Source organism: Pygocentrus nattereri, chromosome 14 (assembly GCF_015220715.1).
Source record: "Pygocentrus nattereri isolate fPygNat1 chromosome 14, fPygNat1.pri, whole genome shotgun sequence".
Lineage (NCBI taxonomy): Eukaryota > Metazoa > Chordata > Actinopteri > Characiformes > Serrasalmidae > Pygocentrus > Pygocentrus nattereri.
This window is the reverse complement of record NC_051224.1, coordinates 38,283,705-38,296,854: the sequence shown is the minus strand read 5'-3', so window position 1 is coordinate 38,296,854 and position 13,150 is coordinate 38,283,705. Positions and strand designations below refer to the sequence as shown.

Genomic DNA, 13,150 nt, shown 5'->3' with positions numbered 1-13,150 from the left:
CTGTAACAGCGTCAACTCTTCTGGGAAGGCTTTACACAAGGGTTAGGAGTGTTTAAGGGAATTTTTGACCGTTCTTTTCTTCCAGAAGCACATTTGTGAGGTCAGACACTGATGTTGGACGAGAAGGTCTGGCTCACAGTCTCCGCTCTAATTTGTCCCAAAGGTGTTCTATCGGGTTGAGGTCAGGACTCTGTGCAGGCCAGTCAAGTTCTTCCACACCAAACTTGCTCATCCATGTCTTTGTGGACCTGCTTTGTGCACTGGTGCTCAGTCATGGTGGGACAGGAAGGGGCCGTCCCCAAACTGTTCCTACAAAGTTGGGAGCAGGAAATTGTCCAAAATCTCCTTTTCCTTTCACTGGAACTAAGGGGCCGAGCCCAACTCCTGAAAAACAACCCCACACCATGATCCCCCCTCCACCAAACTTTATGCTTGGCACAGTGCAGTCAGACAAGTACCGTCTCCTGGCAACTGCCAAACCCAGACTCATCCATCGGATGTCCAGATGGAGAAGCATGATTGGTCACTCCAGAGAACACCACACATACCACACTGGAATGGTGGTGGGTCATTCTCAGTGCTGCAGTAACACTCATGTGGTGGTGGTGTGTTAGTGTGCATTGCGATGACCTGAGTGGATCAGACACAGCAGTGCTGCTGGAGTTTTTAAACACCTCAGTGTCGCTGCTGGACTGAGAATAGTCCACCAACCGAAAATATCCAGCCAACAGCGTCCTGTGGGCAGCGTCCTGTGACCACTGATAAAGGACTAGAGGATGACCAACACAAACTGTGCAGCAACAGATGAGCTGTCATCTCTGACTTTACATCTACAAGGTGGACTGAAAAGGTAGGAGTGTCTGATAGAGTGGACAGTGAGTGGACACAGTGTTTTAAAACTCCAGCAGCACTGCTGTGTCTGATCCACTCATACGAGTGCAACACACACTAACATACCACCACCATGTCAGTGTTACTGCAGTGCTGAGAATGACCCACCACCCAAATAGTACCTGTTCTGTGAGGGTCCAAGGGGGTCCTGACCACTGAAGAACAGGGTAACAGAGTATCAGAGAAACAGATGGACTACAGTCTGTGACTGTAGAACTACAGAGTGCAGATATACAGTAAGTGGAGCTGATAAAGTGGACTCACAATGGTTAATGTTGTGAGCATATAGCCGTCTCCTCCTCTTCATATAGAGCTACATCACCTGGGGAGAAAGCCAGCAGTCAAAGCAGCTAGTCAAGGTTTTATTGTAGATCTCTTTATGTCATCCACATAAAGTTTATATGAGTAATAAACAGATAATACTGATATTTAAACTACGTAAAAATGCAACACAACAACCGCTCTTGCTTCACGACACGTGTGTGTCGCATCTGGTGTGAAATGACAAGCACTGGGGAGTGGTTGTGGATTAACGTGTCGCGTTGCATCTGTTGAAATGGATTTAAGAACGATGACATTTAAAACACTTTAGCAGAATGGATAAATCACTTGCCCCACCCACAGGAGACCAGGGTTCAAGGCCCATGGGAGCACTGCTGCTCTATTAGGCATATTAGGCATTCCCATGCTGCATTATGATGTAATTTGGTCTGTCCTGTCAGTGCATCTTTTAACTGTGTGTTCACTGCGGAAGATCTGTCACAGTGATGATAGAAAGCATTCGGTACCCAAATGCTGTTTAAAACTTCAGCATCCCTGACTTACAGTTCCTTTCCGTTCCCCTTTATTTATGCCATCTCTCGTTCTCTCTCTCTCTCTTTCCGCCTCTCTCCCTTCTCTGTCCCTCAAAACAGGGCGATGCTAACCGGTCCTACTCGGATGACGACAGGTCCTCCTGCAACTTTGACGAAACCGAAAAAGAGAAGGATCCTCTCCAGCTGTCAGGTGCGGAGCAGCAGATTGGCTGGAGATTTGCTCTCGTCGCACCGAGCGTGTACTCTGATAACGCGGAGTCTCAGACACATGCCGCGGCTGTCCCTGAGCTTAGCTGCATCCTAAGCAGGGGGCATCTCCATCTGTTAGAATGAAAACTTTAGCCTAACATTTCTCTCTGTGCAGCGAGCCGTCAGTCTCTCTTCTTCTGTTTTGCCAAATTAATTCTACATTTCTTTGAATTGCATCAGTCAGCGATTAACGGGTGAGGGGCGCGTACAAAGTTTGGACTATTTGAAGCATGTGTAATTAGTACTGGCATGAGTTTAAAGGCAGGGCAGTTACAGAAGTCAGCTTGGCACCCTGTGAGATGACACGATGAATGATGCATGCATACGCAGACCTCCTTACCAACTCCCAGCTGACGGAAGACAAACTTACAAGCTCCACTGTTGTAGCCTGGCATCAGTGGAGGTTCGCTCGTTCCAGAAAGCATGAAATTTTAATGGGCTTGGCAGGAAACACCTAGTCTTCTGCTTCTGTTTCACGAACAGGAAACTCTGTTTCTCGTTGTTTGGGTTTCTTAGTCTGGGCTTTAGACAAAGAATAGACTTATTTAGCCTGCTTCTATTACTTTAGCCCAGGAATACTTCCTATCTTCAAGCTGTGTTAGTCTAGGCCTATTCCTGGTTTCTTTACACCACAAATACTTTTCACTCCATTCTAGGCTTAGTCTAGACCTATTTCTCATTTATTTAGATCAAGAATACTTCTTGCTCCGTGCTAAGCTTAGTCTAGACCTATTTCTCATTTATTTAGATCAAGAATACTTCTTGCTCCGTGCTAAGCTTAGTCTAGGCCTATTTCTCATTTATTTAGATCAAGAATACTTCTTGCATGCTGGGCCCAGTTTTGGGCCTGCTTCTGTTTCTTTGCCATAAGACTGTTTTTATTTATTTATTTATTATTTTTTTGGCGTAATTCGAGCCCACCTCTGTTTCTTTAACTCAAGTACACTCTTTTCTCTATGCTAGGCTTTGTCTAGGACTGACTGTATTTCTTTTGCCTAAAGGCACTTTTGCCCTGGGCATGACACGGTGTGCTTCCTAATCAAAATACAGAACTATCTGTAACCTGGTCGTGCCCATTTCCTGTGAAAGTAGGTAAGGTTCACTGGAGGTCATGTGGTGGTCCGATTCTGTTTCTTAAGATCATCGATGCTTTTTTTTTTTTCATGAAATGATTACGGCTTATGCTGCATTTCCATAACTGTGGTAGACAGTTAACGGCAAACTGGATATTCCATTGTTTTCAATGGGTCGCTGAGGAAGACGTACAGTACTGTGCGAAGGTTTTAGGCATCTAAGCAAATTTTTAATCAATTGAGCTCAGCAGTGAGTTTATCACAACATACATCAGAATAAAGTCATATTCATAATTCAAATAAACAGAAAAACAATGAACAGTAACAAGAACGTCTTGTTACTACACAAATAAATAGATTTTGAAAATGTGTCTTGGGTGCCTAAGACCTTCGCACAGTACTGTAGATACCAAGATATGATAAGACTCAGTATTATATAATAAAAGATAATAAATAATGCAGAGTGTCCCCCTGACTTTTAAAATTTAGATAAACAGTCAACACTGCTGTAATGCTGTGAAGCATTCGCGCCGCTGACTGTCGCCTAACAAAAGTACCGCAACCGTTTTGTGTCAAAACCAACATGTAAATGCAGCATTTTTCCGGGAGTAGCCTGTTTCTTTAGCATAAGAATATCTTTTTCAGATTAGGCTTAATCTGGGCCTGCTTATGTTTGTTTAGGCCACACTTTTCTCTCAGTCTTAGTCTAGGCCTGCTTTTGCTTCTGTAGCCCAAGGCTGCTGTGCAAAGTGAGCCAATGCTAACAGACATGGACGTACAATAACTTGCCCATGTTTTCTTCTCACCCAGATCCCAAAATCTGCACCCTGACCCCTAACGGACATCTGGATCTTGCTCCTATGCCCAACGCCCTGGGCGTGTACCCCGCAGAAAGGTTAAGCTTCGCCCTGGGCTCGCGCAAGAGCAGCGTTAGCTCCCTGGGGAGGGCTAATCTGGAGCAGAGAGCACTGGTGAGCGCTGATACTCAGTGGAACAAATGCCTCCTCTCTCTGAGAACAAGGAGGGTATCTCACAGCACTTCAGCTCCGCAAATCGCTTAAACCAGCACAAAAGAACCCAATAATTAGCCATCAGCTCTGCATGTATTAGCATTTAGCGCACCATTAATAGGACACTTACGTAGCACTTAGAGGGCTATAACTAGCCATCAACCAAGCACAGGATTAGCATACGCACAGAAGGTCGTCGAGCACGCACTCAAAAAGCTGAGAGCAACTTATTATGATAAGCTCAACAATCATTTTTTTCTGTTTTAAAAGGGTTATAATTATTAAAGCGGGATGTTTTGCTTAGGACGGCTTTTTAACCTCTTAATAGAAAAGGGCTCATGTGGGTTGACGGTTCAGGTCCTCACTCTCATATCGATGTAATTTACATTGTAGTTAACAAATAATTCATAGCAGTTACTGAATAATGGATTATACATTATGCATGATTTATTCGAAGGCATGTATTTTAGCTTTTTAATGGTCTGGTTAGTATAAATTTTTTAAACAGGATCATCAATTTACCCTCCAGAAAATGTCACGTGGCACAATCAGACACCAACAACATCATATTGTAAAGTTATTTTATAGCTACTGAAAAGTGTGTATAAACTGGGCTTTGTACTTGGGTAACCATAGAAACGAAGAACGTTTATATGTGTGTGTGTGTGTGTTTTTTATTATTTAATATTTAATATTATTTAATATATATTATAATATATATTATTATTTTCATTGTTGTCCTGAGGTCACAATGCCTGACTTGGTAAACTGAACCAGCCTAGCTTTGACTCAGAAATGACCATTTTTTAATATTTATGAGAGGGCTACTGACCTTGGCACTGCACCATGAAGGTCACTTAGGGCCTTATGGTGCAACACACTTTCACGAAAGCATGTCGGAATTAAAATCTTTTATTGTTGGTTACGCCGCATGACATTTGGGCAAATCAGAATTCATGCAATTCATTTAATGAGTTAAATACTTTCAAACTTGCCCTAATTTTTGACATATTAATGGAATTTTATATGAGTTTAGGAGGAAGTTTATATGATCTTGCCTTTGTTAATAATTTATCTAATCTGCATAAATAGTTGGACGATTGCACCATCTGACATTTTTAGATTTTGTGTAGCAAAAATGCTTAAAATAAATGTTACAGACCAAATTTCAATAAATTATTTGCTGATATAAAATTCAAAACATAAAAATCTATAAAAATAATCAAACTGATTCAAATTGTGGTGAAATGAGAGATTCTATGATGCACCGAATAACATCCTAAAGAATCATGATCTAAACGAATTGGTCTGAAGATCAAAGACTTGCTCATGAAAGTTGTTAATAACACAAGATGCTTTGCACTGGGACGATTCTTAATCAGTGTCCCTCTTTGTGCTTTTTCAGTGCCCAGGTCGAGGCACTCTCTACCACAACTGGGGTGGCCCAGCCCCCCAGGGACCATGGAGCCGCAGATCCAGCTGGAACAGCCTAGCCCGGCCCTCCAGGAGCCTGGCCGTGGGAGGTGGGGGCAGCCTGAGGGTCCGTGGTCCCAACTCCCATGAACAGGAGTCCCTTTTGTCCCCTCCCCCTGCGCACCTGCCTCCGCCTCTTTTGCCCAGACACTTTGTCCCGCGGAGGGACCGTCGAGCTCTTTCGCTGGAGTTGCCCGAGCTGCTGCAGGTGCCTGGACCCCCGCTGCCCCCACTGCACCCCCGCCAACAGAAGAAAAGCTTCTCAGGGGCACTGGGAAACGTTGGCGAGCATCAGGACTGCAATGGGAAAACACCGTCAGTCCAGCAACAAATTCTGAGTGAGGTCTATCCGCAGGTCAACACACGCAAAGACAGAGAGGACCTGGAGGATGAAATCGATTATGTAAGTTTGTAGCTGCAAATCATTGGACAGTCATCCAAATTGCCCTGGCCACTTTATCTGAAACCCCACTCTTGTAGCTTTGCAAGATTTACAAAACCATAAGCAAAGCAAATTTCATCATAGTTGAGCCAGCAAGTCAATGAAGCTGCAGTTGTGGTGGCCTTGTTATCTTGGCACGGCCATCTTTCTGGAGAGGTGTGAATTGTTATCACAGAGGGGGGTGGGGGTGAGGGGGATGGGGGGGTTTCAGCCACCCCCTTTCAACCTCATTGCCCGCTAGCAGCTCAACATAAAGTTATTTTAACACTATTTTAGTTCATCTGAAAACAAAGAAGTTACAGGAAAAAATATTTCATTACATTAATTAAAAATCTTTAATCTTTAAGTCTATTTCCATTCCTGGCTCATACAAGCCACTTTCAGCCAATACCTTTATAAAAAGCAGTGTGCAGTATGATGGAAGCCATTTCACATAATATGGAGGAGTAATGTTGTCCCCAAGATGCTGCTTTCAAGGCAAGTGGAGCCTCCAATTCATCTCTTGAGGGATGCTCCGAAACCACAACCAATTTCCACACAATGAACAATCAAACCAAACAATGAGGCTGGCCCAATTAATGGCAGCGAAGAGGAGAGGCGCTAACAGATGGCAGGGGGCTCCCACATTTTAATTTACAGCCACTCGCTCGCTTTGTAAGCAATCAAGAACAACATTATGGCATCTCCGGAGGGATAAGAATCATATGATAGCATTGTTTCATAACTGGTTTGCTATTCAAATGCATTCCCAAGCATTTGCTCCTTCGTTAATTGCTCCAGAATGAGCAATGAGTGATCCACGCCTTCCCAAATGTATAGACCTGAACTGAACCAGTCACTGATTATCAACAGGGGAAAGTAGCTAACTAAAAGATATATCAGTACAATACAAGATCATTTTCTCTGTGCAGAGTTTGTGCTTCCGGATTCAGAAGATGGTCGAAGTGTACCGACCAGACTGGTGTGAGACACGGGAGGACTGGTCAGTCTTCCTCTTCTCCCCACAGAACAGGTCAGTTAAAATTCTTTTCCTTGTAACTCATGGATTTAATATTTGGGAGCACAACATTCCTTTGTATAAAATAGCTGAAGGCAGTGTTCAGCTATGGTGAAGTTTTGTTCATTCTTGGCCCTGGAAGCTTAAGGACTTGGGAATGAAGGGCCTTGGGCACGTAGAGCATTGTGAATGTAGGGCCGGGGTACATAAGTCATTTGCAATCTAGGGAATTAGAAAAAAGAGGGTCCTGGAAATGTAGGGCCTTGGGAAGATAGGGCCTTATCAACATAGGGTCTTGAGAAAATAGATCCTTCGAAATACGAGGCTTTGGAAATGTAGCCACCAAGAACATAAAGCCTTGAGAACATAGGGCCTTGTACCGGGATGACAGAGTCTTTGGAATATAGGACATTGGAACACAGACCTTTTGGAATATAGAGTGCTGGGAACATGGGGCCTTAGGAATGTACAGCTTTGGGAATTTAGGTCCCTAAGAAAATAGGGCCTTGGGAAAACTTAGCTCAGGAAACATTGGGACCTGGATCTATAGGACCCTGGAAACCTTGGGAACACTGGACCGCAAGAACAGAGGGAGCTGGGATTATATAGCCTTGTGAATATAGGACCCTGGGAACATTGAGCCTTGGGAATATAATGCAGTAGGAACATTCGGAATATATGGCCCTGGGTACATAAGGCCTTACCAGTGCTTGGCACAAAATATATTTCCATTCTTGTGTGTTATCCAACATGAGCTTAAAGCCCGGGACCATGAGACCATATGCCCACGCATGTGGCTTTAGGAATATACAGCCTGGGAACAAACTGCCTTGGGAACATATAGCCTAGGAAACATTGGGAACTGGACATATAGGACTCTGAAAACACCAGTATAGGGCCCTGGGATTATAAAGCCCAGACAACTCAAAGATGACCCTAGTGTGGGGATCTGAAATGGTTAAAACAAGCATGAAACGAGAAAGAAAACTGAGATGTTGACATTGATGTGTCATTGCATACTTAAAATACCCATATATAAACTTGCTGCGGTGCAAGAGGAGTAATTGTCTCCCATGGATTTGGTTTTACACAGTATTGAACTCGCTTACAATAAGTGATGCTATTTATATACACTCAATAGAGTCTTGCTGGATCCAGACAGACTGTCTTGGCTAAGTTAAGCCATTTAGTTTGACTATAACACATCGGAAAGCTTTCTTTTAGGGCTCAGATTGTGCTGCAGGTATACGAACGTCTTCTCATCTCACACACACAGCAGATCAATGGTCGTGATGGTCTGCCAGTGCTTTAGAGACTGGCTTGATTAGGATATTGATTGGCGTCAGTGAGATAGTAGACAGTAATTCCCCCCCTGTGTCGGCCCACTGTTTTTGAAAACAGCATTCAGGTCAATAAACAAGGACATGCCTTAAATATACAGTGTGTCCATGTGAGCTGACCCATTAAGGTCAACCTATCTGGATTTGAGTGAGAAATGCAGAATTAACAGCAGGTGAAAGTGATAGTTTGGGAAAAGATATCTAATTTACACAGTTTTCCCATTCACCAAGATACATCTGGAGTTTTTGGATTTGCCTGTAGTTTTGCACCAGAGTTACAAATCTAATATAGCTAACATGCACAGATAGGGCACCCCAGTGGGCATGAGCTCTCCCCCTTCGGCCCATATCCTACACAAATGCCCTCTAGCGCGCCATGTGTTTTATGTTGCCCCTGCCATTGAGGTCCACAAGCTTTATCACGCTTGGGCGCCCCTCTAGATGTCATCTCAGTCAACTACAACCTGCCATGGATGCTGGAAATCCTGATCATAAAGCACTAATAGTGACCATTTAGGAACCAAATATTATGTCAGCTGTAAAGGGTGCTAATGCAAGGCTCTGTTGAGGTCTTAAAGAGACCACCTGCTTAAGGAGAGTTATAACCATAGATACATATGTATAGAGAGAACTAGATTGCTGATGACATCACTATATACCCAGCAAAGTGAAGGTACTTGGCCACCACATACTGGTATTGGTAACATGAATGCTTGTGGCCACCATCAGCGTTGTCATCCCCTCTCGGGAGGCTGACGTCCTTCTCCTGCCGTCACTTGCATCCCGCTGTGGCATCCGGGATTCAGATCCCACCCTCCCACCAACTCTTGCAGTTGTCATCAGGGCCCGGGTGAATTCTGATGTCTTGTCAGTTCAATGCTATTTGAGAAATGCATGTAAGTGCAAACTTTTAAGGCTGCCATGGTGAAAGATTATAGGAAAAGGCAAGAAGAGGACCGTTTTTTATTTCTGGTCGACTTTAACCATCTCTATTCTCATCATTTTCTTTCTTTCTGTCTTTCTTTTTGTCTTTCTTTCTCTCCCTCTCTCAGGTTCAGGCTGATGTGTCAGTCTATTATAGCCCATAAGCTCTTTGACTATGTGGTGCTAGCCTTCATCTTCTCGAATTGCATCACTGTGGCTCTGGAGAGGCCCAAAATCCTTCAGGGCAGTTTGGTAAGCCTGAGCAATGAATATTACTTCACATATACATTCAATAAATACAGGTAGAGATCTGCATGAATGTGTAACTGAAGCCCGAGCCTGAACCTGACCTGTACCGGCAACTTTCAGACCTGACCCTGCCTGACCAGGCCTGTCTAATACTGCTACACTGGAGCCCCAGACCAGATTGAGTGATGTATTGCTAGGAGAAACTGGAGTACACTAACATAATTTATTAATGTATATTGTTGTGGAATCATACCCATGTCAGAGAACAGCCTTCTCTGATCAACTGTTAGCCCTGCTTTACTAAAGTTCCTCTTGTTACTGCTGCTCCTGTAGAAAGGCTGAACATGCAAGAGGAAACATCTACCGCGATGGTCACCAACCCTCCTAGCGGAGATCTATTTTCCTACAGAGTTCCAACCTGCTTCAAAGCTGTTACCCAACCCTGAGCCACCCAGTCAGAGACTTTTGAGGAGGTTGATTAGCTGGAGCAGGCAGGCAGATTGTGGTTGGAACCAGACTCTACAGGAAGGTAGATCTCCAAGACCAGGGCTGGCGACCACTGATCTACTGTGACCTTTCCACCAACCCAACTCATCCTCCTCAAACTGCAGAGCTATTCTGAACATAGCAACAGACTATACTTATATATGTAACGCTGCAGTCAGAAGAAAACCTCGTATCTCCAAAATTGTAACTTTACAGGAGAAATCAATTTCATTGTAAGTCAGTGGAATGATATAGCTTGAAAATTGCCTGATTTTTCAAGCCTGAAACCAAATGTTTCGTGGGGCTCTGGTGGTCTCAGGTCGAGTAACAGACCTCTACTTACAGCAGGGCAGCCCCCCTCCCGCCCCCCTTCAGTATTCTGGATGTGAGTGTGTCAAAGATGTTTCACGTCAGATATGATTCATGTCAACATGTGTTCATTTAATGCTTTGGTTTTTTAATAATCATAACTTAAGGTCAGTGTTTTGCTCTTTGCCCCTTTGAAGGGTCAGTGACTTTTTCATCCCTGTTGTTATTGGTCATGAATGGAAAAGGTTATTGCTGTTGCCCTCCTCTACCTAAAGATGGTTTAATAATGATAATATTATGAATAATTTATATTAATAATTTTACCTCTCTCTCTCTCTCTCTCTCTCTCTCTCTCTTTCTTATTCTCTGTCTTTTTTCGCCTTTTCTTTCTGTCTCCCTGCTTTCTCTCTCCCTTCTCTCTCTCTCTCTCTTCTCTTTTGCTCTTTCTCCCCTCTTTCTCTCTGTCTCTCTTTCTCTTCCTCCATCTCTTTCTCTCACTCTCTTTTTCTCTCATTTTTGTCTCTCACCCTTTCTTTCTCTGTCCCTTTCTGTCTCATTTCTCTCTCTCCCTCTCTTTCTGTTCCTCTTTTTCCATCTGTCTATGTCACTTTCCATCTCTCTCATTCTCTTTGTCTCTCTCTCATTCTTTCGCTCTTTCTCTCACTTGCTTTCTCTCTCTTTCTCTCACTCCTTCTCTCTGTCTTTTCTCTCTCTGTCTGTGTAGGAGAGGCTTTTCCTCACCATCTCTAATTACATCTTCACCGCTATCTTCGTGGCTGAGATGACGTTGAAGGTAAATGTGATATTTATGATATTTATGATTTTCTTGTTCTCCCAGCATGTCGCCGTGATGCTGTTGGTTTCAACACTGTCAGAAAAGCATAGTGCCTCAGTGTAAACAGTCTTGGCAGGGTCTCTGTGCTTTAACTGAGCAGCCAGGCTTTCAGTCTTAGAATCGATGTTGTTTTGCTGGTCCTGTGTCAGCTCTGTGACGGTTCGACTCATTGGCACTGCTTTAGAATCATGTTTGTTATTATAAATTGAGGTTATCATCTCTGGGTAACAGTGTTGAAAGCTCATCTGCTCATCTGGAGATATTTGTCCGATAGATCACTGAGAGTGTTGACGCTCTGCGCAGCTCTGTGGTTAATGTTCTCTGAATGTTTGTTTATGCTAAATGAAAGTTAGATTTGAAGGTATCGCACATGGATATTCTCCAAATCTTCCTTCTTTCAGCCTTTACACTGGTGATAAAAACATGCATATGTCATTTCATATAAAGAGTTTCTGTCTCTTCAAGCTGAGAAATAGTTTGGAAAGTGCAGATTCTACATGTTCAATCCACACCACGTTTGTGTTTGTAAGTACTCCGAGTAACCCTTTCCATGAATGTTACATTTGTAAGCGTCTATAAACATATTTATAACATGTTATAATGCATTCATAAGGCATTACAAACATAGTTATAAATGTTTATAAAAATGAAGTACACTGAATTACACTTATAGCCATGTTATTATATTATACATTATGAATTGCTACTATAATATATTATAAGTAGTGTTAATAACATGTTATACCGTCAAAAGTGAAGTAAAGACACATACAAAGTCTTTTTATGCCCTTTACTCTGTAAAACTACAGTACTACAGTAATGCTAATTTCTGCTATCATTCTACTGGATATGCAGTGTTAAGTCAGTGCCAGGCTAACGGTGGTGCACATTAACAGTGGTGAACATTGACTTTCCCACATTGGGTGAAACTCTGATGTTGCTCTAGTTTAAACTCAGACATTTGAAGCCTGTAATGAGCTTTATTGTGTTTTAGTGTTTCAGTAAATCCTTCAGTAAATACTTCAACTTGAAGCCTCAGTCTTAACCCTGGAGGAGGCTTTAGTCCAGTACGCTTCACTTTAGTTAGACTGGACAAATACAGCTTATAATTTTTTATGAACAGTACTTATAATATATTATGTTGCCAATTTATAATGCATAATAAACATGGCTATAATGTGCAATGCATTTTTATAAATATTTATAGCCATGTTTATGATGCCTTATGAATACATTATAATGTTATGAATGTGTTTATACGTATAATGCATTCATAGAAAGTGTTACCATACTGTCTTAAACAAGATGTTTCTTCAAGGGTTGTTTAGTGAAGACAATGGTTCTATATAGAACTATGAGCACTCATTTCCATGCTTAACCCTCTTTAGTCCACAAACACGCCTGCATGTCAACCATGACTCATTTCCGGAGTTATGAGCCTATTAAGAGGGGCTGAGATACACATCATCTGCCTTTCACCGCGTGGAACTGGTAAATTCGTCTGTCAGTCTACATTTTTTGACCAATGGACACTCAGGAAATCACTAAGGACTGACCATTACATTAATGTAACTTCGGCTCATTTTGAATTGCTTATTGTAACTGTCAAGTTGCACTGTTGCGTGCAAGCCACAAGTAGTTGCACGGAAATTTAACCGTCTAAAGGCAGCCTAAATGCGATTGCTCTTGTTTCATTTTCACAATTACTCTCTCTTCACATCCTCTCAAGGCTGGAGGGGAGTACTCTCCACCTCTCTCATGATGAGCAATTAAGCACTGGTATTAATTAGAGGCAGTGTCCTCTCAGAGGCGCAGTCTCCAGCAGGCTGCATCCATTCAGCTGTGTGCACTCGGCACATGTAGGCCACCCATTCTGCAAACCAATCAATTATTAAGCAGCGGGGCAGATGAGGGACGGACCTGTCAGACCTTACATACAGCGTGTAATACCACTTCTCCTCGGATTACTCGCTCACCTTCAGACGCTCGCTCGCTTCGTCCTGAGCGTGAGCGGTTTGCCCACCCTCACTGAGCCATGATTTATTCATCACTCGTGA

At 42.9% G+C, this 13,150-nt stretch overlaps 1 protein-coding gene across 2 annotated transcripts in view; it reads left to right on the top strand.

The window, feature by feature from the left end:
* cacna1ia (calcium voltage-gated channel subunit alpha1 Ia) overlaps window positions 1-13,150 on the top strand; it is a 282,477-nt gene that overhangs the window by 212,447 nt on the left and 56,880 nt on the right. For both annotated transcript variants that reach the window (XM_037544719.1, XM_037544718.1), the window contains exons 15-20: window positions 1,806-1,896; window positions 3,839-3,999; window positions 5,444-5,914; window positions 6,865-6,965; window positions 9,343-9,466; window positions 10,983-11,051. In XM_037544719.1, coding sequence (XP_037400616.1) covers window positions 1,806-1,896; window positions 3,839-3,999; window positions 5,444-5,914; window positions 6,865-6,965; window positions 9,343-9,466; window positions 10,983-11,051 — 1,017 coding nt within the window. The remainder of the gene's footprint in view (window positions 1-1,805; window positions 1,897-3,838; window positions 4,000-5,443; window positions 5,915-6,864; window positions 6,966-9,342; window positions 9,467-10,982; window positions 11,052-13,150) is intronic.